Below are 26,177 nucleotides of genomic sequence, written 5' to 3'. Positions count from 1 at the left end.
TTTTTATTGTTGACCTAATTTCTGTCCACACAGTCTTTATTTTCCACAACTCCTTGTCCACCTGGTTAATAGCGGTGATTGTGTCCCTCTGCACCTGCAGGACTTCCTCTGAGTGTAAATATTATTTAACGCTAAATAAACGCTACTAATCCCAGATATAGCTGTACATACATTTATTTTATAAATCAAAACAAATAACTAAATTACCGGCATCATTACTGGGGCAGCGTGGCCCAGCAAGGTAGAGCGGTTGTCTTATAACCAGAAGGTTGCCGGTTCTACACTCGGAATGAATGAGTGAATACTCTGTGTGAATGTGTGTGTGAATGGGTGAATGTGATGTATAATGTAAAGCGCTTTGGGTATCATTCCAGGTACAGTAAAGTGCTGTATAAATACAGTGCATTTACTGTCATTTAGCAGACGCTTTTCTCCAAAGCAATTCACCACTCTGGGAATCGAACTTCAGTCTCCCGCATGGCAGACGGACGCCCTACCAACTGAGACACCTAGCCACAATATCTGATGCTTTTGTATTCTTTCCTTCTGACACTGAGATGCCACCTGCTGCCCTCCTCTGCCTTTCTGACCCTGGTGATGACCATCCCATCTCCACCATCCAGAGGCTGGATTCTAAGACCAAAAGCCATTTCTCATGTGTATTTAACTCATCACGATTTAAATTCTGTTCACATTACAGTAAAATAAATCATATCCCTGTGTTCCTCAGACCCTCCTGGCACTCACGGTGAAAGAATCATTTTGATATCTCTTTTGGTTTTCTGTCAGGAATGAGGAGTTTGGGATGTGGCAGAGTGAATCGGCAGTTCAGCTCTGCTCTGTTCTCAGTCTGTGTGCCTGTCAGTTAAGTGGGGGGTGTTGTCATGACGACCACATGAGCACTCTCAGCCATGAACAGCCAGCAGACCTTTGACCTCATTCATTCAGTCCTATTGATCCAGATTATGGACTTCACACCTCAGCTGTGTGGTGAATCAGACCTGATCTGGAGCCGGAAGATGTTCTTTTCTACAGAGGTGGGCGCCTTGATTCAGAAAACCAGCATCCATCTTTCTAGAACCGGGTGGACCTTCAGGACAGACAGATGAAGGATGGAGACGTGTCTCTGATTCTGAAGAAGGTGACGACTGATGATACAGGAACATATGAATGTAGAGTCTTCCAGAGAAGAACAGGCAGCATGATTGCAGAGTCCAAGTCCATTATCATCTGTTGCAAATATTTTTTAAGCATTATTATTCATTTACTTATTTACATTTTATCCTTAGATTTTAGTAACATGCATTAGGCTCTGCTTTTAATTAATAGAACTACAGCTTAATTGTTATCATTGCTTTGCAGGTTACAGATAGTGCATTCACATAAACAGGAGACAGGGCTACTGAGTCGGGCATTCACAATGCTGGGAAAGTGGCAAGGGACCTTGAAATTGTTCTGGTACCCAGCAAGAGAAAGATACTGAGAAGTTAACAAATAAGCAGAAATAGGGAGGATAAAACTTGTTTTGCAGATCTCACCCAACTGACTGTGGGAAAGAAGAAAACAGCCTGGGAAGAAAAGTGACGGAAGAAGGAGGGACCACCTTGCAAAATACACATTCACATGAATGCGCACCACATGCCCGCACATAGCCACAATGCTTTGTATCACTATAAATGAGGAGGATAACTTAGGTAGGCGGGTCTTTTGGCTGAACCGAAGGGTCCCGACACTTCATGTATTAGTGGACCAGAAGCTAAGCTAACAGGCCTCCTCTGACAGAGATATGTATTGCTTTTTATTACTGGCTCAACAAAGAATTGTCAATTCTACTCAGTCTCTGGTGTTTTTGCCTTCTTTTAAAAATGTGGATTTTTGAACACTCTTCCTTCTGATGATTTATTTACAGATGATGAACAAATCTTTTAAAGCCAACAATTAAAAAACTTCACATCGTATCTTTAAATCCCAGTTTATGGATCACAGACTGGGTTTTAAAGAACACTCCAGTCCACGTGACTGGAAACATGGTGGTTTCTGATCTGGATCAGGGTCCCAGTGAGGTTACTTCAGGGTCCGCTCAGACTTTTCAGAACCACGAGGCTGGTTCACGACTTCCAAACCCGACATAAAACCCATTAACTGAGAAACTACAAGCTTTTCTGGAAAAAGGCAGATGGACGTAGACGTTGATGATAATTTACTGACGGGTTTGAGTCACGTTTCAGTTTTTTCTGATGTTTTCATCCTGGTAGAAATGATGGATTCTGATTGGTCAGCGGCTGCGAGCTGTTTGACATGAATGTGGCCGGTCAGAACGTCTGGAGGACGGATGAACGTCGTGGTGCTGCTCAGCAGGGACGTCACACTTACTGAATTTCACCATCAGTTTTAAAGGCTGGATGAATTAATCCTAAAGATCCTGAACATCCTGACTTTCCATGTGGGATCATGTGATCAGATCAGGAAGGAAAACAACACGCGTGTGTTAGCGTTGTGTGTGTTTTCCTTCCGTGTTTCATGGGGAAGTCCAGCAGAGGAAGAGTTTTTCCCTCCAGACTAACAGATGAAATCATCCTGGTAGATTTCTTAGCTTCTAGAAAATATGGGGCAGGACGTCTCACCAGCCTGGAAAGCAGGACGTAAAGCAGGAAATCATCATCATGATGAAGAACAGCAGCTTTGTAGCACAAAGTAAAGCTTGAATGATGCTGATGTTTAACACTGAAATGAAATGTTATCATTATTAAGTAATAATTATTATGTTTTCATTCATTAATTAATTAACGTCTTTGTGCCATATTTTTTTATTTATTTAAAAATCTTTTGTTGAAGAATTTACTGAAATGAGTTTTATTTTCTGTTTTTGATTTCATTTTAAATGTCATTAAACATGCTCCTTTTTACAGCAACGTTAAGCAGTTTTTTTGCATTTATTTCCTTACTGAACCAAAACAGAACTGAACCGTGACGTTAAAACCAAAGTCTGTACTGAACCGTGATTTTAGTGCACTGTTACATCCCTGTGCGTAGCTGATACATGTTTAGTGTATTAGCCTTACATGTTGTATTTTAACTCAGGGGCACTTCTTAAATGTTTTGTACCTCTGCCACTAGTCAGAATATACGTAAAGTTTTACTTTTAGAAAACACTGAGCAGTACCAAACTGCAGAGGAATCTGGTGTCTTTCCTCCGTTTAGTCCTATAGAAAGTTGATAACATGCCAGGACCAATATGGCGGCGCCGTTGACGTATGAAGCGGGAAATTTGATGGGGGCGTGGTTAAAACGGAAAAACGTGTAACGGAAAGTTGTCACTTCCGCTTCTCTGCTGATGCAAAAGATTAAATAAAGTTGAACGGGTAGTTTTAATGAACAGCTGGTTGAAGCGGTTAAAAAGTACAAATATAAAGTATAAAGACACGGCTAAGGACGAAGTTTCTAACAACCGGGTTAAATTTTCATCGCACATCATGGACAAGACTTCTCGTGAAACATTAAATAAACGGACCAACACAAACTGTTCTTGTTCTTGCCGCCGAGAGAAAAACAAAGTTCTGTTTTTCTCTGAGTATTAAACTAGTTTAGTTTGTCTGACGTCACCGGAACCAGCGCACCCACACTCCTTCTTCCTGAACGTCCCTGCGTAAACAGAACTTACATCGTTTAAATACATCTTTAAAGTCAGCGTTTTCTCTAAAAATGTCTGGTTAATAATTAACTCTGTGTTTTATATATATATTTTGACAGGAAAATGAATTAGTTCTAGTGACTTGATAACTAACGAAGAGTCGGATCGTTTAAAAAGGAAATGTCTGCTTTGCTACTGATCTTCCTTGTCCGCGACCTCGTGTTTGTTTCTGCTGGTGAGTTTTATTTGTTGGGTTAAACTGGTCAAACTATTTTAATCTGGGAAATAGTGAAGGAAACATGAGCTGGTAAACTGGTTCTGGATGAGCAGGGTGGGTTACTATCTTAACGGGATTTACTTTAACTGTAAAGGTTGTTAACAGATGTTAGAGGAAATACTTTATGGTGGAACCAGGATTTCCTGTCAATTTCCATCATTAATGTGATGAAGTTGTTTATTTCTCAGCTCTAATGTTTGTCCAAGTTTCTCCAGGGATTGAACAGAAAATGTTTCTACTGAGACTAAATGTCCAGAAACATCACGACTGATCGTCCTCATCCACACCCAGTCTGAAGCTGCTTTCACTCACTACTACATCATGTATCAGCCTGAACATGGTCCAGGTCTTCCTCTGGTCAAGGTGAGACCAGTATGGTCTCTCTGGTGTCTCCTCCCTCTGATGCTGCTGTGGAAGTGAAGAGTTCCTCTCTGATCTCTTTAACCTCTCTGATCTGTGTTGTTTCCTCTCCTGCAGGACAGACAAACATCACAGCTGAACCTGGACATGACGTCTCTCTGCCATGTAGAGCTGGACATGATGGAGACATCGATGTTGTGGAGTGGACCAGACCTGATCTGGGGTCAGAATATGTTCTTTCAAACAGAGGTGGAAGCCTTGATCCAGACGACCAGCATCCATCTTTCCAGAACCGGGTGGATCTTCAGGACAGACAGATGAAGGATGGAAATGTGTCTCTGATTCTGAAGAAGGTGACGACTAATGATACAGGAACATATAAATGTAGAGTCTTCCAGAGAAGAACAGGCAGGGACCAAGTGATCAAGTCCATCTCCACCATCCATCTGGAAGTTTCTCCTCCAGGTGAGTGTGTCTCTGTGTGTGTGGATCAGAGGTGAAGCAGCTTCCTGGTTGTTGATGTGAGAGTGAAACATCTCAGATCAGATGTTTGTGTTTTCTAAAGATGTTGTTGATGAGACTCTGTAGAAAGCAGCTGGTCTGAGTGCAGTGATCAGAGTGCAGGAGATGATGTGTGACAGCAGTTTGAAGAGGAAATGATTCATCACCTCCCTGATACTGATACTCACACCTGCTTCTCACCTGCAGCTACAACACAGGATGGAAGGAACCAGGATGGAGGAGACAAGGATGGAGGAGACAAGGATCGAGGTAGTAGAGGACGTTATGGACTGATTGTGGGTCTTCCAGCTGCTGGGATCATTGGAATCATTGGGATGGTTGTTGGTGTCTGCATCTATAAAAGAGTCCAGAAGAAGAACTCGGCTCCATCAAGCAGCAGCTTCAACAGCAGAGATGAAGGAGAAAATGAAAATGAGGCCAACAATTTATGTGTGGAAGCACCAACAGATCAGGAGAAACACCAAAACTCTTAACTGGTTTCAGCTGAGATTTCCAGACTGAAGAGAAAATGATTGATTTAGTAAAAAGTGCAGCTTCTGAAAACAGAAGTAAAAAGTCTCAAATGTAACCTGCTGCATTTCAGACCCGAGTAGCAGGAGAACCGAGACTTTTCACCAAAGAGAACATTTCTAAATATATTTCACTAACATGAATTTCATTTCAGAAGCACCATCCCAGTATGGATCCACAGATGCTGCAGACTCTTTAAATCCCAGTTTATGGACCACAGACTGGGTTTTAAAGAACACTCCAGTCCACGTGACTGGAAACATGGTGGTTTCTGATCTGGATCAGGGTCCCAGTGAGGTTACTTCAGGGTCCGCTCAGACTTTTCAGAACCACGAGGCTGGTTCACGACTTCCAAACCCGTCATAAAACCCATTAACTGAGAAACTACAAGCTTTTCTGGAAAAAGGCAGATGGACGTAGACGTTGATGATAATTTACTGACGGGTTTGAGTCACGTTTCAGTTTTTTCTGATGTTTTCATCCTGGTAGAAATGATGGATGAACGTCTGGAGGACTGATGAGCGTCGTGGTGCTGCTCAGCAGGGACGTCACACTTACTGAATTTCACCATCAGTTTTAAAGGCTGGATGAATTCATCCTAAAGATCCTGAATATGAAGGTAAAAATGTGCCAGAATGAACAAACTTGTAGATTTGATGTTAAAACTTGTAGAATAAAATGTGAGAAGTTGTGCATCAAAAATCTGAACTTGTATGTCAAAATTTTCTGCTGTAAAGAAAACTCACACACACGTGAACTGAATTTGAAGTTACAGAGAAAAAATAGTCCATCTGACAAATTATCTTCCATAGTTTACTTGTAATTAAATTTTTTTTCAAGTGTTCATTTTGCTTTACAACCTCAACTTAGCGATTACAACTTCCTGAATCTGCTGCTGCAAGTCGCAAACGTGCTCTCGCGAGTCACAGCGTGATAAACTGTGGCCTGACTTTTGGCTCATTCCTTGCGAGATATTTGCCAAAACTAACTTGTGTCTGAAGATGTGAGAGCAGAGGAGGGGGGAGGGGGCTTAACCAATCAGAGTGAATGGTCGTGAGACCAACGTCTCCAGAGTTTCTCTTCTCGGACCTCTTGGCAGCCATCGCTATGGCGCACCAACCTGCGGTAAGTTACTTCATTAACCATCGTTTTGACTACCCCACTGTGTGTTTTTGGAGTAAGTCAAAACGATGGTTAATGAAGTAACTTACCGCAGGTTGGTGCACAATAGCGATGGCTGCCAAGAGGTCCGACAGAGAAACTCTGGAGACGTTGGGCTCACGACCATTCACTCTGATTGGTTAAGCCCCCTCCCCCCTCCTCTGCTCTCACATCTTCAGACACAAGTTAGTTTTGGCACAAATATCTCGCAAGGAATGAGCCAAAAGTCAGGCCACAGTTTTATCACGCTGTGACTCGCGAGAGCACGTTTGTGACTTGCAGCAGCAGATTCAGGAAGTTGTAATCGCTAAGTTGAGGTTGTAAAGCAAAATGAACACTTGAAAAAAAATTTAATTAGAAGTAAACCATGGAAGATAATTTGTCAGATGGACTATTTTTTCTCTGTAACTTCAAATTCAGTTCACGTGTGTGTGAGTTTTCTTTACAGCAGAAAATTTTGACATACAAGTTCAGATTTTTGATGCGCAACTTCTCACATTGTTTTCTACAAGTTTTCACATCAAACCTACAAGTTTGTTCATTTTGGCACATTTTTACCTTCATACCTGAACATCCTGACTTTCCATGTGGGATCATGTGATCAGATCAGGAAGGAAAACAACACGCGTGTGTTAGCGTTGTGTGTGTTTTCCCTCCGTGTTTCATGGGAAAGTCCAGCAGAGGAAGAGTTTTTCCCTCCAGACTAACAGATGAAATCATCCTGGTGGATTTCTTAGCTTCTAGAAAATATGGGGCAGGACGTCTCACCAGCCTGGAAAGCAGGACGTAAAGCAGGAAATCATCATCATGATGAAGAACAGCAGCTTTGTAGCACAAAGTAAAGCTTCAATGCTTGATGTTTCAGTGTTTCTTTGTGTTGGTTTATATTTAAAATTTATCTCAGAGGAAAAACAGAAACTTTATTTCAGACATCAGTCAGCTTTTATTTCACATTTCTGATCATAGTGAGTCTGTTACATGAATATTTTCTCACTGATCAATGAAAACTGGATTATAGACGATCAATACTCTGTTATCCCATAATAGTGCAGCTTATAGCTTCTGTTGGGCCTTAAGTTTTTTATTTGTTAACAAAGTTTTCTTGTTTGTACATGACTGTTTAATATTGATGTAAATGATGAGCAGGATTGATGGCAGCTTGTTTTCTATCCTGTACATGCTAACACTGCTAATATGTTTCTATCCTGTACATGCTAACCCTGGTGACATGTTTCTATCCTGCACATGCTAACCCTGGTGACATGTTTCTATCCTGTACATGCTAACACTGGTGATATGTTTCTATCCTGTACATGCTAACACTGGTGATATGTTTCTATCCTGTACATGCTAACACTGCTAATATGTTTCTATCCTGTACATGCTAACCCTGGTGACATGTTTCTATCCTGTACATGCTAACACTGGTGACATGTTTCTATCCTGTACATGCTAACACTGGTGACATGTTTCTATCCTGTACATGCTAACACTGGTGACATGTTTCTATCCTGTACATGCTAACACTGGTGACATGTTTCTATCCTGTACATGCTAACACTGGTGATATGTTTCTATCCTGTACATGCTAACACTGGTGACATGTTTCTATCCTGTACATGCTAACCCTGGTGACATGTTTATATCCTGTACATGCTAACCCTGGTGACATGTTTATATCCTGTACATGCTAACACTGGTGACATGTTTCTATCCTGTACATGCTAACCCTGGTGACATGTTTCTATCCTGTACATGCTAACACTGGTGACATGTTTATATCCTGTACATGCTAACACTGGTGACATGTTTATATCCTGTACATGCTAACCCTGGTGACATGTTTCTATCCTGTACATGCTAACACTGGTGACATGTTTCTATCCTGTACATGCTAACACTGGTGACATGTTTATATCCTGCACATGCTAACCCTGGTGATATGTTTATATCCTGTACATGCTAACACTGGTGACATGTTTCTATCCTGTACATGCTAACACTGGTGATATGTTTATATCCTGTACATGCTAACACTGGTGACATGTTTCTATCCTGTACATGCTAACCCTGGTGACATGTTTATATCCTGCACATGCTAACCCTGGTGATATGTTTATATCCTGTACATGCTAACACTGGTGATATGTTTATATCCTGTACATGCTAACGCTGGGTGATATGTTACTATCCTGTACATCGTGGTCGCAAACCCACTGATTGTGATCAACTGGTTGTTCCTGGAGATTTTCTCTGTAGCATAAAAACTAAAATAAAAATTAGAAACACACACAAGCGTCTATCTTTTAATCGAGTTTGTATTTTTAAGTGTAGCGCTGCACTAAGGGACCAATGAGATAAGAGAATAGTGCCGCAACATTTACTGTGGTAAATATTGATATAAGGCACCTCGGTCAGAGCGTGTTGACACACAGCATGACGGAGGCCCCATGAAAAAAGAAAAAAAGAAAGAAGCAAAAACTCTAAAATTTTCATCCAGAACGAGAGGAGGAATTTCTTCCACAAGACAAGTGTGTGTGTGTATGTTGTTCCACCAGAACAGGTGCTGTCTAAGCCAGGGATCCCCAACCCTGGTCCTCAAGGTCCACTATCCTGCAGGTTTTAGATATTCCCATGCTGAAACACACCTGATTCAAATTAAATGGATCTCTGACAAGTTCGGCAGTCTGTAAGTCTGCAGTTGAACGATTAATTTGAGTCAGGTGCGTTGAAGCAGGGAAACATAGAAAGTCTGCAGAACAGTGGGCTTTGGTTTCTGGGTCTGAACAGTTTTCTCTCTCATGGATCAGTCTGGTTCCTGCAGCTTCTGCTTTGTGGTTCCAGACCATGTGACTCTGACTGAAAAGTCCCACACTTCCCTTTAATGTGTGAAAGAGTTCAAAGCTCTGATGAGGAAATAATCATGTCTGAATAAGTAAACATGACGCTGCTGTGTGCCTGCTGGTGAGGAGCCGGTTTTATCAGGACTTTCATTTATATTCCTGCTGGAACCAGAGGAGACTGGATCACTGCTGGTTTTTCTCTCCTCGTCACCCACCGACACCAGGAAGCATCTAGAAAAGCAAAGGGTCAGGAATCGTTACTTCCTGAGAGACAGCAGCACTTCCTGTTGCTGTTTGCTGCTGGACTCATTAGAACCAGAACCAGAACCAGAGCCAGAGTCACAACCAGAACCAGAGCCAGACTAAGAACTAGGACCAGAACTTGAGCCAGCAGGCTGTTAACCAGCTGGAAAGACATCTGTGGACATGGGCCTGAATTCAGAAGGACAGAGACGGATCTGGATGAACCAGCAGCGCAATGATAGGAGGGCATTAGAACCATGACTCAGCAGTTTTATTTCCTGAAAACATGTTTACTGATAACAGATCATGTTACTGTGTGTGTGTGTGTGTGTGTGTGTGTGTGTTCAGTTTGGTGTGTATTTAAAGACACACTACAGCAACACTCTAATCCTCTGTTTACAGAGAGCAGCAGCCATGACTCCACACCAGGAGCTGCAGACATCATGACTCAGCAGGACACTGATCCTTTCAGAAAAGAGGAAACTAAAACGAGCGTAATTTTTCTGGGAGTTTAAATGTTGCTGCAGATCTCAGCTGAATGTTTAAAAGAGGAAAAGAAATCGAAACTAAAATGTTGACGTAAACAAGCTCAGCTTAGTCCACCCACAGAGCCGTGTGCAGAGAAACCACCTGACACAGCTGCTCTGGTCCACAGAGGTTTCCATCCTCTCCACATCTTCTGGTACTCCCAACGGAGTCCCCAAAAGAGGCTTTGAACATTCAGAGCCATCAAGGTTAGCTTTGTTAGCCATTGTGATTAATGTCCACACATTTTTTCTGTTTTAAGAATAAAGTAAGTTCTGATCACCTTCCAGGATGTAAAACATGCAGCAGGTAACAAACCTGCAGCAGAAAAACCAGAAAACAAACTGAATGTGAGGCAGAAAGAGAGGGAACATCCTCCAAAACAAGGTTTTAAAAGCTGAAAGATGTGTTTCTGAGGGATCATGTTCTAGAGAACTTGATATATTCAGAGGTTAACAAGGTTCAGATTTTACACTCAGAGCTGTAAACCTGGTCTACTCTGACCTAACAAGCTTCTACATGGTACAGTAGTTAGTAACGCCCTCCTTCAGGAAGCAGGCGTCGTGGAACATCCCTACATCCTCTCTGGAAATGGAAAGAGCCATCAATCATGGGTTAAGAAGTCACAATGATGTGGTCCAGCTTGGAAAAGCTCTGAGGTGACATTAATATGGCAATTAACTCTGCACACATGATACGCACAGCATTATGCATCGCAAAGAAAACTATCCTTGTGAACTGGAAAAACAAAAATAATCTGTGTATTCAGCAGTTTAGGAATCTCTTAGTTGACCACATCAGTAATGAGACAATGTCTGCCTCCTTAAAGAACTATTCGGCTGAATCTCATTCCTTCTGGTCCCCTGTCCTTAGTTCCATCACTTAGTGTAGGTGGAGGACTGTGACCTCGTTGCTATGGGGGTTTGAGAAATGGCCGGGAGTGACTGGTGGTTGCGGGTTCTTTGTGGTTGCCCGTGATGCGGAACCGGGCTGCTCTGCGGTGGGGGTGGCTCTGAGTCTGGCCCCGTCGGGGGCTGTGGGGGCCAGCGGTTGGAGTCGCCTCGTGGCGGGGGGTGAGGCCACTGGTGGTGCCTGGGTTGGTGGGCGTCGGTCCTGAGCCGGGTGGCCGGGCTATTCTGGGGCGGGCTGGGCGGGGGTTCTGGGCTCTGGTGCCCGGGGGTGGTCCTCCTCCCTCCGGGGTGGCGGGCTCCGTAAGTGCCTGGGGTCTGGGCCTGCCCGGATGTGCTGCCGTGGTGTGGGTTGGTGCATGCCTTGGTGTCTGGTTGACACCCTGGGACCCAGGGTATGGCCCGGGGGCAGGGGGGGTGTAGGGGTTTGAAGGAGGGCTGAGTGGGATTCGGGGGATTATAGGGGGAGGTGCTGGGGTGTGAGACAGGGATGCTTGTATGTTGTGTGTGTGTGTCTATACTTTGGATGTTTGTGTGAATGGGGGGGTATGTTTGTGTGCGTGCGTGTGCATGTGTTAGGATGAGTGGGGGTGTGTCTGGGGAGTGAGAGTGGGAGGGTTGGATGCTGTGCGAGTGTTTACATTTTTTGGGTGGGGCTGAGAGGGCATATGTGAGTTATGATGAGTGGGAGTGTGCAAGGAAATAGGTGTGTGCATGTGTTTCTGTGTGTGGTTGGGGCGGGGTTAAGTGTACTGGTGGGGGGGGCCTGGGGGTGGTGGGCCGTGGGTCTGCAGCTGTCCCCATCCTCTCATTCCCCTTTAGGGGTGTGGGAGGGTGGGAATTTTCTGGGGTGGGTGGCGGCTCACTGGCTGCGGTCCCTGAATGGCCCGGTCGTGGGGGGCGGCCTCTCCTGGCCTGTCTTGCCCTGGGGGGCCTCCTGGGGAGCAGGGGTGCCTAATGCCACTAAAGGCTCATCATCCAGAGGGAAGTTTGCTTCCCTCTAGACGTACATCCCGGACCCCTCTTACTTCCCGCTCTCTCTGTCTCACACACACACACACGTAGGGAGTTGGGAGGCGTGGAGCCATGCGGGGTGGAACGGAGGAGACCATTCAGTGGTCTCCTTGGATGCACCCCGTGGCTGCTCGCCTCTCAGTTTTAATTGCACCGAGACACCAAAACACAAGAAACACAACACACAAACAACACTTGGGGGGCATGGCATGCGGTGCATGGTGGGCGGGGCCACTTAGGTGGCCCGGCTCGCGGCTCATTGCAGTCACTGCCCCTCAATTTTAATTGCACACAACACACACTACATAAACAGTCAGGAGCGGGGAGGGAGAGGGTATTGGGGACCTCTTACACCCCTGCTCCTCCTGTGTGTGGCTGGGGGCGGGCAGGGGGGGGAGGGGGTGGTTGCTCCGGGGCCGGGTCCCTGGGTGGCTGCGCTGGTGGGCTGCTGGCTCTATGGGGGTTGGGGCTCGCTGTCCGCTGGTCCGCCTGGGGTGTCCCCCACGGGGCATGGTGGGAGGGTTGTGTGTGGCGTGATTGTGTGGTGGTGAGTGATTGTGGGTGCGGCACGGGGGAGGGTGTGAGTGTGGGGTTATATGGGGTGCAGGTTGAAGTAGATGGGGAGTGGGGGGAGGGGGCCGATAGCACCCTGGTTCCCGGGGTGTGCGGCTGGAACATCGGGGTGTGTGCTGGCCTACGCCGGGTGGCTGTCTGGGGGGGCCTGGTCCTCCTGGGCATGTTGCGGGCCCTCTGCCTTTGGGGGGTGGGGCGGCCTCCTCTGGGCTCCTGGGGCCCTGGGCCCTTTGCTTGGGCTGCCCTGGGTGGGCCGGTCCCTGGCGGGGCCGGCGGCTGCTGATCTTGGTCCACTGGGGCCTGTGCCCCGGGACCGTGGGGGGCTCTTGCTGGGGCTCTCCTCTGCCGCCCTTCGGGTGGGGCTGGAGTCGTCCTTGGGGTGGGGTGGCATGGGTTGGTGCTCCGGGTCTGCTGCTGAGGGCCCGGCCCAGGCCCTGGTCTGCCACTGGCCTCCGTGGAGGTGAGGTCGCATTTGCATGATCTCACTCACCACTCTTCATCACTGATCACTCCTTGTTTCTCATGCTCTGCATGCTGACACAGTCACTGAGTTGTCTAGTGGGTTTTTAATACTAAGCGATAATTATAAAAAAAAAAATAAGAAAGAAAAAAAAAAAAAAATTTTTTTTTTTTTTTTTGTAATCTTTTTTGTATTTTTCCTGTGAGTTAGTATCTGGTCGCTGTTATGTCTTTTTGATTTGATTTGGTTATTATTTAAAAACTTTTAATGACTGGCAGCCCTGTTTTTTTTTGTTTTGTTGTTTGTTTTTTTTTCTGTGTGTGTGTTTCTGCTTTTGTAAAAGTTGTAGGAAATTTTCTGGTGTGTTCATGTACAGGTGTAACAGTTTGTTGTCTGGTTACGGTGTGGATTGAAGGGTCGTTTTCCTTCTGTCTGTGATCTTTTTGTCTCCTTTCTTCTTTCCCTTTTGCTCTTCTTTTTGCTATTTTCCATCTTTTTCTGTCCCCTCCGGTCAGGTCCAGCAAGATTACATAGATTCCGTGATTCAAAGTAAATAAATAAATAAATTAATCACATTATCAAGAGGAGCCTTACCCATAGGCCTCCCCTTGGCAGAGCAAATTTGTTCAGCACGATACAGCAACCAGATTATCATTTTGCTGCTATGATGCTGGACAGGACAAGTTTAAAAAAAAAAAAAAAGGAAAAGCTCTGAGGTTTTACTCCTAATTTCATCTCAATGTTTCCCTTAAATATGTCAGAAGTAGAAAAGTGATGGCGAGAGATAAAACATAGTTTATCGGAGGTCTATTAAGTTCTATTCTAGCATCATTTTAACTCCCAGTGAGACGCAGAGATTCTCTTCTTCAGGTTTAGCCGTCTGGACCAACCAGGACGTACTGCTGCCGTCTGCCATTAGACGGGGATCCACGTGGACTAGAGGTGCTGGTTTTTCTCACTTCCGGTCCTCTACACTCATGGTTCCACCTTTAACCTTCAAACAGACCCGAACATCCCAGCAACATGGTCTGATATAAACACAGTAAACAACATAACTCCCATTTAGAGGTTCAACCCTGCTGGGTATATATTTCCCATGAGCCTTTGCAGACGAGCGCCTGTGGCTCTGTAGACTGGAAAAAAGTGTGTCATGAGGAAAGTAGAGTGACGTTAAACTTTACTGTAGAATTCTGAGTAGAAACTGATCTGACTCCAGAACACAGAACTGCAGACATGTTTAAGGTGGGAAGAAGTTCTTCTGCCGTTCTCAGCTTTCCCGTTACGTCCACAGAGAACGTACGTCATCTTTAGCCGCTGGTAGCATCCATGTTTAAAGCTAAGCTAATAGCCTAGCTTATCATTGTTAGAAAGCTAAAACCAGTATGTAGCATAGCAGCAGGGACGGGACAGAGGAGGACACAGGAGGACTGTTATGTAAAGGGTTCACAGTTGTGTTCCACAGGAACCAATAAGAAGGCTTGTTCTTGCCGTGTGCTGGTTCGTGTGCTGGAAATGCCAGAGCCCACATGTGTTGCAGATGTTTGTAGAGTGCTGGGCATGGCCAACTACTTGGGCCAGTTCCTCCCACATTTCTCATTATTCTCACGTCCTCTGAATGACCTGTTGTCTGAAAAGAAAGAACGGTGTTGGGGCACCACAGCAGGAGGCTTTTCAGAAGCTGAAAGCAGAGCTCAGGGTGCTTGCTGTATATTCACCCATCACAGAAACTCTGGTGTCAGCGAACACATCATCGTTTGGTCTCGGAGCTGTTCTAAGCCAGAAATATTCAGAGTGGTGGATGGAAACAAGTGGTGTTCATCTCAAGAGCTTTGCTGGATGCTGAACAACATTTTGTTCAGATTGAGAAGGAAGCAGTTCTGAGATTTCGCTTGAGATTGATGAAATTCACGTACAACATTGTTCCTGTTCAAGTTCCTGGAAAACAGCTTATTACTGCAGACACGCTGTCAAGAGCACCAGTGAGATGTGCGTCACTCAGGCTGAGAAAGATCAGGAGGCAGATGTTGAGATATTCATGGACTCACTGAGACAAGCACTTCGACTACTGAGGGGAGACTACAGCAGCTGGCACAAAAGCAGAAGGACGACCCAATCTGCAGCACACTTATTCACTACTGTCGAACACGGTGGCCTGACAAAAGCCTCCAGCCATCTGATACCAGACCGTACTGGAACAAGACAGAACGAGTTACTGGTTGGACATCTTCTCCTAAAAGGACAAAGGACTGTAATCCCCAGCTCACCGAGAGACGACATGCTCAATATCCTCCATCAGGGCCACCAAGGTATAGCCAAGTGTCGAGCCAGGACCCAGCAGTCAGTCTGGTGTCCAGGACTTTCTGCTGACATCAACCAGGAAGTAGAAAAATGTTCCACATGTATGAAACACAGAACAACATACAGAGAACCCCTGCTAACCACTCCTGTACCTGAGAGGCCATGATAACGTGTTGGTACAGACATATACAGCTGGAGACAAGAACAACTATCTGTTAGTGGTTGAATATTTCTCCCGATAATTTGAAGTGGCCCACCTCAATGTCACGACAGCTAACACAGTCACTGCAGCTTTAAAGAACATTTTTTACCAGCATAGCGTCCTGGAACTACTGATGTCCTACAACGACCCTCAGTATGCCGGGGCTCTCTTCAAGGACTTTGCCATTGAGTTTGGATTTACTCACATAACTAGCAGCTCAAGGTACCTCCAGCCTCCAGGCCAATGGTGAAGCAGATCGAGCTGCAGCAACTATAAAAGGCTTGTGGAAAGAAGGTGGGGATTACACCAAAGTGCTGCTAAGTAACCGAACCAGCCAACTGGAGAATGGTTTCTCTCACACAGTTCCGCATGGGAAGGCAGATAAGAACACCGTTGCCTCAACTTCCCAAAGCTCTGTTCCCACGCTGGCCTAACATCAGAAAGTTCCGTAAGATGGAGACACAAGCAAAGAAGAAACAAGAAAGACTATATAACAAACGTCACAGAGCGCAGCATCAACGGGACTTGCATCCAGGTCAGACTGTATGGGTTGCCACCGGAAACACTTATGGGACAGTTGTACAACAAACAGCAGCTCCAAGGTCATATCTTCTCAGAACAGATGAGGGACTGTTGAGGAGGACCCGTACACACCTGAGAGCAACTCATCAGCCATCAGCTGCAGCAGAGACCCACACTCCACCTGTACAGGTGTTGGATGTGATGTCAGTACTGCAGGTGATACGTGTACTACACAAACAACTCAACATGCAGCGTTTGTCACAAGATCAGGCAGACTTTCACGTCCACCCAAGAGAAAGGACGTATAAAGGGTCTGATCTTTGAACTGAAGTTTCATAGTACAACAGAATATTTAAGTTAGTTTTATTTGAATGGAAAGAAATAAGAAAACAGTTTGGTACTTTTTCATTTTCAGTTTTTATAGTGAAAAGAAAAAAAAGTTTATTGCTAATTACTGAAAAAGGAGAGATGTCATGTAAAGGGTTAACAGTTGTGTTCCACAGGAACCAATGAGAAGGCTTGTTCTTGTGGTGTACTGGTTCGTATCAGGAAGTAAAGTACACAGTAAAACGATTCACTCTGTCTGGTTATTACACTGAAAACATAACAAGGACGGGGAGGACAAAAAAGAAGAGAAAGAAGGACAGAGTGGAGGGAGAGGATCAAGGAGGGAAAAAAGAGGAAGAGAAAGGAGGAAAGAACACTCAGAGGACACCGAGAGGAAGAATAGATGATGAAGAATAGATGATGAAGATGAGGGAAAAGAGGAGAGGAACTAGAAAGGACAGATTTTCAGGATATTAATGTCAGATATAATCCTGATTAATATTTTACTGATATTTCAGATTCATTGCTGGAGATTGTTTTTATTTTGAGTTTAAAGGCAGATTTTTATTATTTCTTCTAGGCTAGTAGTTATCACCATGATGTAAATGTTCAGACTGAACGATGTCTCATTTCTTTTAAAGTCAGTTTTGATGATTAAAACATTATTTTTCTTACTTGTCCCGTGTAAAACACGTCTCAGAGTTGCTGCAGTGAACGTGAAGTATCCTCCGCATCACATCTGCTTCCTGATTCCACTGTGCTGCATTCTGGTTCCACAGCTAACCCGGAATTTCTGGTTTCTGACAAAGAAATCATAGGAAACGGTAAAACTCAAGGTTTGTCAGTTTCCCATCAGGATTAGTGGTGATGTAGGTGTTAAATGGCAGGTTAGATGCCATATTGTATTCTCACTTGCTCTTTATGTAGAGAACAGGGGTGTTGTAAGACACTGATCTCTACTGGGGCAGAACACAGCCCCCATGAGCCTACTCAAATCACATTTTCTTTAATAATAAAGATCTGCTATGGTTAGAAAAGAATCTTTATTTCTAATCTATTATTACTACTACTTCTAAACAACTGATATAAAACAAAAACTCTGCAGATACAAAGAAATAAAATATTTAAAACAAAGTCTCAAATCTTAAAATTATTGAAATTTTTACTTAAAACCTAAAACCATGCAACACCTCTATATATTTAAATCTTCACTACTAACGTTTAGCAGATTTTCTCCAGATTATTTCTCAGTATATTGTTTTGTAATATTTTATTTAATGTTTATTTGTATTTTATTTTAATCCAGTTGTTTTTTTCCACTGTATATATTTATTTGGTTTATAGATTACTGTAAATAAAATAATGTTTTTAGGGGTTAAATCTAGTCCAAACTTATGATCAGTTTCATTTCAAATTCATATTGTTTTCGTCATACTCAGGTTACCAACTGTTCTCATTAAAATTTAGTTTTCTTTCAGTGGATTAAAAGTTGTTTTATCCAGACTTCTATTAGTCTTTGAGCAGAATTGAGATATTGTAATTATAACATTATTTAACATAAAATGACTGTAAAAATTTTATAAATTAAAGTATTTCACTATTTGTGGAATAAACAGCTTCAACCCAATCAAGGGGGTCTAGAAAGTTTCTGATGGTGGATCCAACCAAGAAAAGGCTGGCACATGTAAATGAGGGTCAACTTAAAAAGAATATGTAAAAACAAACATTGTTCAGTTTCTGATAAAAACTACTTTATATTCACCTCCAACATGAATCCTGCTGATCCTCCACGTTTAACCTGAATCTGAAATAAAGACAAACACTGTGATGATAATTAGAGAAAAGTTTGTCCAGAATAGAGAATAAAACACAGATTATTTAACCACTGATCATCTTAGAAAAACACTTGACATGTGATGTTAACATGTGACCTGCTGATGTTTCACACATGATGAAGCAGAAAGAGTCAATAATCGCTAATAATCAATTTTCCTAATTACCTGGGACATATCTAAAATTGCTGATTAAGATCATCTCAGTCATTTATTTAGCAGAACAAAAACTAGAATTCAACATCTTGAACAAAAATATAATATATTGTTGTTTATTTTATGGTAAAATTCATGCTTATTTAGTAAAGTTTGCTCTTCAAAAATAATTAGAGTTAACACCAGTACTTGATTAAACATATCTGATAAAACGAGCAGACAGAAAGAAAAACAAAGTCATTTTAGCTTAAATGCTTATTTTTATCCAGCTAGTGTTTAGCTAGCAAATGAACACCAACTAATGCTAGCTGGCTAGTGCTCACAAGCTAATGTTTAGCTGGCTGATGATCACCAGCTAATGCTAGCTGAATAATGTTCACCAGCTAATGCTAACTGTCCATCGCTCACCAGAAAATGTTATCTAGCTAGTGCTCACCAGCTAATGCTAGCTGGCTAATGTCCACTAGCTTATGTTTAGCTGGTTGATGCTCACCAGAAAATTCTAGCTAGCAATCCTCACCAGCTAATGCAAGCTAGCTAAATCTCATCAGCTAATGCTTGCTGGCTAATGTCCATCAGCTAATGCTAGCTAGCTCATAATCACCGGCTAATACTAGCTAACAATCCTCACCAGGTAATGCTAGCTAGCTAATCCTTACCAGCTAATGCTTGTTGGCTAATGCTACCCAGCTAATTCTAGCTAGCCAATCCCCACCAGGTAATGCTAACTAGCCAGTACTCACCAATTAATGCTAGCTAGCTAATCCTCGTCAGCCAGTCCCAACCAGATAATGCCAGCTAACCAATCCTCACCAGTAAATGCTAACTAGCCAATCCTCAGCAATTAATGCTAGCTAGCTAATCCACACTAGCTAATGATAGCTAGCAATGCTCACCAGTAAATGCTTGTGAGCTAATGTTTACCTGCCATTGCAAACATGAGGTGAGCTGCCACGGCCAGGAGGAGTCGTATAACTTTCATAGCATCCACTTTCTCTCCGTTAGTCAGACTGATGCTAATCAGAAACTGAGTTGTTATCAGAGAATTATCAAGAAATTTTTTCCATTTTTTCTCACATGATGCCCCTCTGGTCCAACGATGGAGCACGATGTGTAGTAGTTGTCGCAAGCATTTCTGCTCAAGAGCAGATAAGCACATTGAACCCAACATTCCCACCTAATGCATGGATCACTAAGTTGACACGACTGGATCATCATCTCTGACTATTATCAAATATATTATCTCACAGGAAGTCAAATAAACAAATTTCTGAATCGATTATAATAAAATCTTATATAAAACCAACACAATTTATTTTTCTGAACAAAATCATTGTTCAGTAACTGATTCAGGATGAGTTTATTTCAGATGTTGATGGTTAACCCTCTTCAAAAAATACACAAGAGGCTGTTATGTCCTCATCACCATGATCTAAAAAAAGAGAGAAATAGAAAAGAAAAGCAGACTTACCTTGTTTCTATTTTAAATTTCCGTCAGAAAATCAATAAAGTTTTTCATTTAATTCCAGAAGCTCAGAGGTACCATGAACACTGAAAACTGCTGAAATCCACCTGCAGACTGACTTTTCCTGCCTTAAATGACATTCAACAAGTTTGTTTTGCATAGATTTGCTTGGAACGTAAAGGAACAAGGGCTGTGTCCTCACAGAGGAAATGGTTTAGCTTTTAGATTGATATCTAAACCAGTTTGGAACTGGTTTCATTCATCCATACCTAGTGGTCTTTGGCATGTCAAAGGCAGGGAACGGATGTCTGACTTTGCATGTGGAAGCTTCTAGTCTCTGACTGGTCCTGTTTATATCTGGTGATGGAAGCCTGAAACATCACTTGCAATCATCTGCTTGTAAACAAGTTGAGTCTTTGCAGGTCAGATATTTAAAGAACATCTGGATTAGATCATAAAGTTTGTATTAAAGAATTACAGACGGACGTCGGGTCTGAGCTGCTGATTTTCTTCTGGTCCTGGTTGCATCAAACACCGTGGACCTCCATTTATTTTATTTTTACTACTGAGGAGGTTACCACCTTTTTTCATTTCTAAAATGAATCCTTTTTATCTTTAGTGGATAAGATGATTTTCTATCCACATTATAGGGAGTATTTATAAATCTGCTTTCTTCTAATCAACCATGTGGTTTTTATTTTCACATTTTTACATGAAGCTGAATAAAATATAATTCATAAATCCTGGGAGGATTATAATATAAAAATCATAACAATATCTAAAACATAATAATTGTAATATTAAATTAAAAAAAGGATATGTGATGATTTATGGAATAAAAAGCTTCAACTCAATCAAGGGGGCCTATGATGGGACTCCAAGCAGGGAAAGGCTGGCACATATAAACGAGGGTCCAGATTTCAGGAAATGATTTTTAAAACTAAAGGAGTCATCTGATGTAAAAGTAAAGTCAAATATGTACAAACAAACCTGTTATGTTCACCTCCAACATGAATCCTGCTGATCCTCCACATTTAAGCCGAATCTGAAATGAAGACAAACACTGTGATGATCATTAGAGAAAAGTTTGTCCAGAATAGAAAATAAAACACAGATTTATTAACCACTGATCATCTTAGAAGCACTTAAAATATGATGTTAACGTGTGAGTTGCTGATGTTTCATACACGATGAAGCAGAATGAGAATAGATAATCACTAATAATCATTATTTTTAATTATTCAGGACATATTTAAAATAGCTAATTAAGATGGTCTCCGTCATTTATTTATCTGAACAAAAACTGAAACTCAAATCTGTTTTCAAACATCTTGAACAAAAAATCTTATATGGTTGTTTATTTTATGGTAAAAATAATGTAATATTTTAAATTTTGCTCTTCAAAAGTACTTAGAGAATTAACACCAGTACTTGATTAAAATATTTAATAAAACGTGCAGACAGGAAGAAAAATAAAGTCATTTTTGCTCAAATGCTCATTTTTATGCAGCTAATGCTAGCTAGCTAATGCTCACCAGGTAATGCTAGCTGGCTAAAGCTCACCAGCTAATGCTAGCTAGCTAATGCTCACCAGTTTACACTTTCTCTCCGTTAGTCAAACCGATGCTAACCAGAAACTTTGTTATTATCACAGCGTATTATGAAGGAATGTCTTCCATTTTTTCTCACATGATGCCTCTCCGGTCCAACAATAGAGGACGATGTGTTGTAGTTTCCACAAGCATTTCTGCTCATGAGCAGATAATCACATTGAACCCAACGTTCCCATCTTAATGCTTGGATCACTATTTTGACACGACTGGATCATCATCTCTGATTATTGTCACATATTAGCTTACAGGAAGTCAAATAAACAAATTTCAGATTGAAATTGAAATAAAATCTTATATAAAACCAATAATCTACTTTTGACACAATCATTGTCCTGTAACTGATTCAGGGTGAGTTTATCTCAGACATTGATGGTAAACGCTCTAAAATAAATACACAAGAGGCTGTTATGATCTCATCACCTTGATAAAAAAAAAGACAGAAACAGAAATGAAAAGCAGACATACCTTGTTTCTAACTGTAATTTCCCTCAGAGGATCAATAAAGTTTTTCATTTAATTCAGGAAGCTCGGAGGTTCCATGAACACTCATAACTCTCTGAAATCCACCAGCAGACTGACCTTTCTTCCTTGAATGATTCCTCAAGTTTGCTTTGCATAGAAGTTTTTGGGATCATGATGAAACATGTTTCTGTATCCTGACTAACATCTCTTTCTATACAGTAAGTCTCAAATTATTCAGATTCCAGCACTGTGATGTTCTGGTCTTATCTTGAGTTTGTGCGGGTAATTCTTTTTCATCAGATCTCATCCAGGTAGCAAACACACTGAAACTGTAACTGTAATGTGGACAATAAGACACTTTAAGTCTTGTATACAGTATATTCCTGTAGATTGCAAAGCATTGTGGGAAAATATATGCTGCTACTGTAATTTTTCTGTACTAAATAAAATTACGGTACATTACAGAAGTATAATTACTAGCAAAGAAATGACCAATGACAAGATTTCTTTTTCAGCTGGAGGAGGCGGTAAAGAGAAGAAAAATAAAGAATGTTTGAGGCAGAGACCATGAAAAAGTTAGTATCATATTTCTGTTATTTTAGAGATTTTCAAACTTTTCTCCAAGTTAAATATTTTTTTCTTGTATTGTAATTTTATGCAGTGTGAGATGCTAAACTCTAAAAACTAAACCCCACATTTACTTTAATCCCTTTAATTACATTTTACACTAAAAAATATTGAGTAAATTGGAAACCAATTAAATTATCTAAATATACTCGATCCAGTTAGTAACTAAAACACAATAAGTGGATATGAGTAACTGCAGCGGTTACAGAAATGTACAAAATTCAGTAAATATAACTAAAATCACAAGTTAAGACAAAAGTAAAGTTAAACTGATTCAGGATGAGCTTATCTCAGACGTTGATGGTTAACCTCTAAAATAAATACACAAAAACCTGTGAAGTCCTCAATACCATGATCTAAAAAAGAGAGAAATATAAAAGAAAAAAAGACTTACCTTAGTTTCCCTCTGAGGATCAATAAAGTTTTTTCATTTAATTCAGGAAGCTCAGAGGTTCCATGAACACTCATAACTTCCTGAAATCCACCAGCTGACTGACTTTTCTTCCTTAAATGATGTTCAACAAGTTTGTTTGCATAGATTTGCTTGGATTGTAAATTAAACATGGGCTGTGTCCTCACAGAGGAACTGGTTTAGCTCTAGATTGATATCTTTGTTTTTTCTTGTCCAGCATGGTAGCAGCAGAATGATGTACAAGTGTTCTTGTGTGTGTGTGTGTGTGTGTGTGTGTGTGTGTGTGTGTGTGTGTGTGTGTGTGTGTGTGTGTGTGTGTTTGTTTGTTCAGGTCTTTGCTCAGCATTTAAACTTTCAACATCATGCACCTGTGATGCAGGTGTAGTAGTTCCAGCTTTCAGGTCGGCCTCGTAGCTCTGCCTGGTACTTGTAATGACTGCCTCCACCCGGCCTGCTACAGGGCCATGACCAGAGACTCCCAAGCCAGCAGTACATACAGGCTGACTTTGGCTTCAGCAAGGTGTGTATTTTAAGTCTGTTTTTAATGTGTGTTTCTTTGGTTTGCTTCATTTTTAAGAAAACAATTATTTAACACATTTCCTGGAAAGGTGAGTAGGAGGAGACTGGAAACCAAGCTGAACTGGTAACAGACTTCTTCCTACTGTAATACTCCTACTGAACCTGATGTCTAATTTAAACTTTCTTTTTTATTGTCTTGCAGGTCAGCCTGCTCCTGTTTGTTTCTTTTTAGATGTATTTCTCATTACTTTTACATTTTTGGGCTTCTCCCCTCCATATTTTAGAACTAGCTGTGATGCTGCCTCTGGTGGAGCTTTAGTTAATAATTTTAATTAATTATAAGCCACTGCTGGAATCTGGCCCTTCGTTTATTTCATCACTTTGCGGTTTGTGTATGAGTGTGAGTGTGGGGGAGCATGTGATGGTTTTCTTTTGGTTTTAAGTTACAATAGGACTCTCTCCCCACCAGTAGGCCTGTCTTCTTTTTCTATTTAAAAATCTTTTTAACCTTTTTGTCTGTCAGAGTTTCCAGAGACGGCACCAGGGCTAGTGAATGTTTTCTTAGCATTAAAAACTGATTTTGTCTAAATAAAACACTTATTGGCTGCTACCCCTCTGCTCGTATTTGTTGGACTACCTTGTGTCACACTGGCATGGGTGGGAAGGTGGAGGGATGGTCCCTCCAGTTTACTGTGTGGTGGGTGTGAAGAATTGTCCATGTTCATGTGTTAGTTAATGCAGGACTACTTCTGTTTCTACTACATAACAGCAAAGTATGGAGCTGCATCAGATCCTAGTGTTCTTGGGTTGATTATATATCAAAAGTGACAGCGAGCCATTCCTCCCATCCAGAGCGACCCACGTCCCCACACACACTTATGTTTTGGTTGTGTTTACCCACAATGCACTTTGTTTTTGTAGTCTGCTTCCTGTATTTGGTCTGCTTCATGCAGACTGAGACCTGCATTCTTTGATCTGAATCAGAGTCACAATACCCCAAACAAAGCGCCTCTCTGGGCGAACGGATCAGAGGCTGGTGTGAACACACACATAGACACTGATGGTTACTTAAGCTACTGCTAACAAGAAAATGTCTCTACCTGAAACATGAATGTTAAAGGTGTCATCACCTGGTCTTTTCATGTATCCACTGTCCTCTAAGTGTCTTTAAATATTTTCTGAAAACGTATTAAACAAAAAAATCAAACATAGAGCTGGTTCTGAACTTTGCTCATACCAAAACTTTGTCTCGTGATAGTTCATGTAAGCTTTGATTAATGTCAATGAGGTGTGTGCTGATTGGCTGCAGGGAGGCCAGAGTTGGAAGGGGGTTTGGCCCAGTGCATCACAGTGTGTCGAGTCCAAAACATCAACAACTTACTGATGGCGAGCGAACCTGACCGAGCAGCAGCTCACGGAGTTCAGCCATTTATGTTTGAACCAGACTCCGAGCCTGAGAGTGAAGATACCGAGATGGTGGAAGAAGCACGTTTACAACCAAATGTTTACAAAGGTTTACGTGGCAGAGCACTTCATTCCACTTATAAAAACAGAAAACATGGGGCTCATTTCTACACTGCAGGGGTTAATGGTTTGGGCTCATCCCTTAGCATTAGCGTTAGCATTAGTGTTAGTATTAGCGTTAGCATTAGCATTAGCGTTAGCATTAACGTTAGCCTTAGCTCCATGTTGGGCATCATTCTGTGATGATTTAAATTATCTAAGAAGTTTTAAAATCCGCCTTTGTGTCAACTGACATCTCTCATGTTGGAGAACTCTGGCTCCTATTGATTATCTCATTTTTTATCTTTTTATTTATTAAATATATTGTTTTATCTTATTTCATTTTAATTATGGAATCTATGTAATCTTGCTGGACCTGACCAGAGGGGACAGAAAAAAAGACACTAATGAAGAGAAGTAAAAATGAAAGTGGGGGAAAGGAAGAGGAGAAAAAGATTCAGTAGATAGAAGCAACAAGCTTCAGTCCAGCCTAACAGCAGACAACCAGTTGCTACACCTGTAGCATCATCAGGAGTCAGCAGATACCAGGTTGCTTCTGTAAAAATGGCTCCACCTCAAGATAACTCACAAAATGGCCGTCAGCTGTATCTATAGAAAATAATTAGATGGTAGATGAATGAATGACTACCTTCCTCTGACTCTTATTTTTAGTTGTCTCTTAATAACCCATCTTTACGTTGAAAACAGAACATTGTTACACGCCGCAGCGTTCAAGCGCTGATTCTGTCAGCCGTGACTTTTCAGCCTGAAGTTTGGGTGCAGCTGGCATGCAGGAGCGGCTGGTGTGACTCAGTCTGACATACAGAGGTCGAGGTGGAGCAGAGTAACACGACTTTCACCATCATTTACCATTTAGATGTGTTTGAATTCTAGTGCTGATTTACATGTTAAACTCTGCTTTTCTGATGTTGTTAGTAGAACAATAAATTTATCATCGTAACGTTTTACTCACCAAGAGTTGAATCTGGAAGAAACGTCGCTGCTCTTCATGTCTGTCCTCTTCATCCTCTTCGTTCTGAGTTTTATGTCGAGTAAAAATGAAAACTATTCTATTGTCTCAGAAACGTGGGGAATGTGGTCAGACTGGTAGTGAATGTTCAGGGTGGAGCCAGTTGAACTAGTAGCTCTGCTGTAAACTGCTTTATCTAAACGGTCACATGACTCGAATTTTTCCTCAGTCCTCAAACGCAG

The 26,177-nt window shown here is 42.0% G+C and overlaps 1 protein-coding gene and 1 long non-coding RNA gene across 5 annotated transcripts; one reads left to right on the top strand and one right to left on the bottom strand.

Annotated features, from left to right (window-relative positions):
• Positions 1-8: 8 nt before the first annotated feature.
• On the bottom strand, positions 9-25,983 carry LOC121640564. Of its 4 annotated transcripts, none has more exons than XR_006010496.1 (5): positions 25,939-25,983; positions 20,820-20,874; positions 18,139-18,180; positions 17,052-17,176; positions 9-1,230 (listed from the first exon to the last, which is right to left on the bottom strand). It is a non-coding gene; the product is annotated as an uncharacterized LOC121640564 (long non-coding RNA). The 4 variants fall into 4 exon arrangements; XR_006010495.1 differs by lacking the exon at positions 25,939-25,983 and adding an exon at positions 22,926-23,420; XR_006010497.1 differs by lacking the exons at positions 20,820-20,874; positions 25,939-25,983 and adding an exon at positions 4,971-5,124 and having other exon boundaries at positions 18,139-20,718.
• Positions 3,637-5,807, top strand: LOC121640509. The gene is made up of 3 exons (XM_041986322.1): positions 3,637-3,866; positions 4,386-4,733; positions 4,977-5,807. The coding sequence occupies exons 1-3, from the start codon at positions 3,812-3,814 to the stop codon at positions 5,261-5,263; spliced, it is 690 nt and encodes a 229-aa protein (XP_041842256.1). The 5' UTR covers positions 3,637-3,811; the 3' UTR covers positions 5,264-5,807.
• Positions 25,984-26,177: the final 194 nt, after the last annotated feature.

This window comes from Melanotaenia boesemani, chromosome 5, assembly GCF_017639745.1.
Source record: "Melanotaenia boesemani isolate fMelBoe1 chromosome 5, fMelBoe1.pri, whole genome shotgun sequence".
NCBI classification, from domain to species: Eukaryota; Metazoa; Chordata; class Actinopteri; order Atheriniformes; family Melanotaeniidae; genus Melanotaenia; species Melanotaenia boesemani.
Note: the sequence above shows the minus strand (reverse complement) of the source record. Positions and strands in the feature narration are given on the sequence as shown.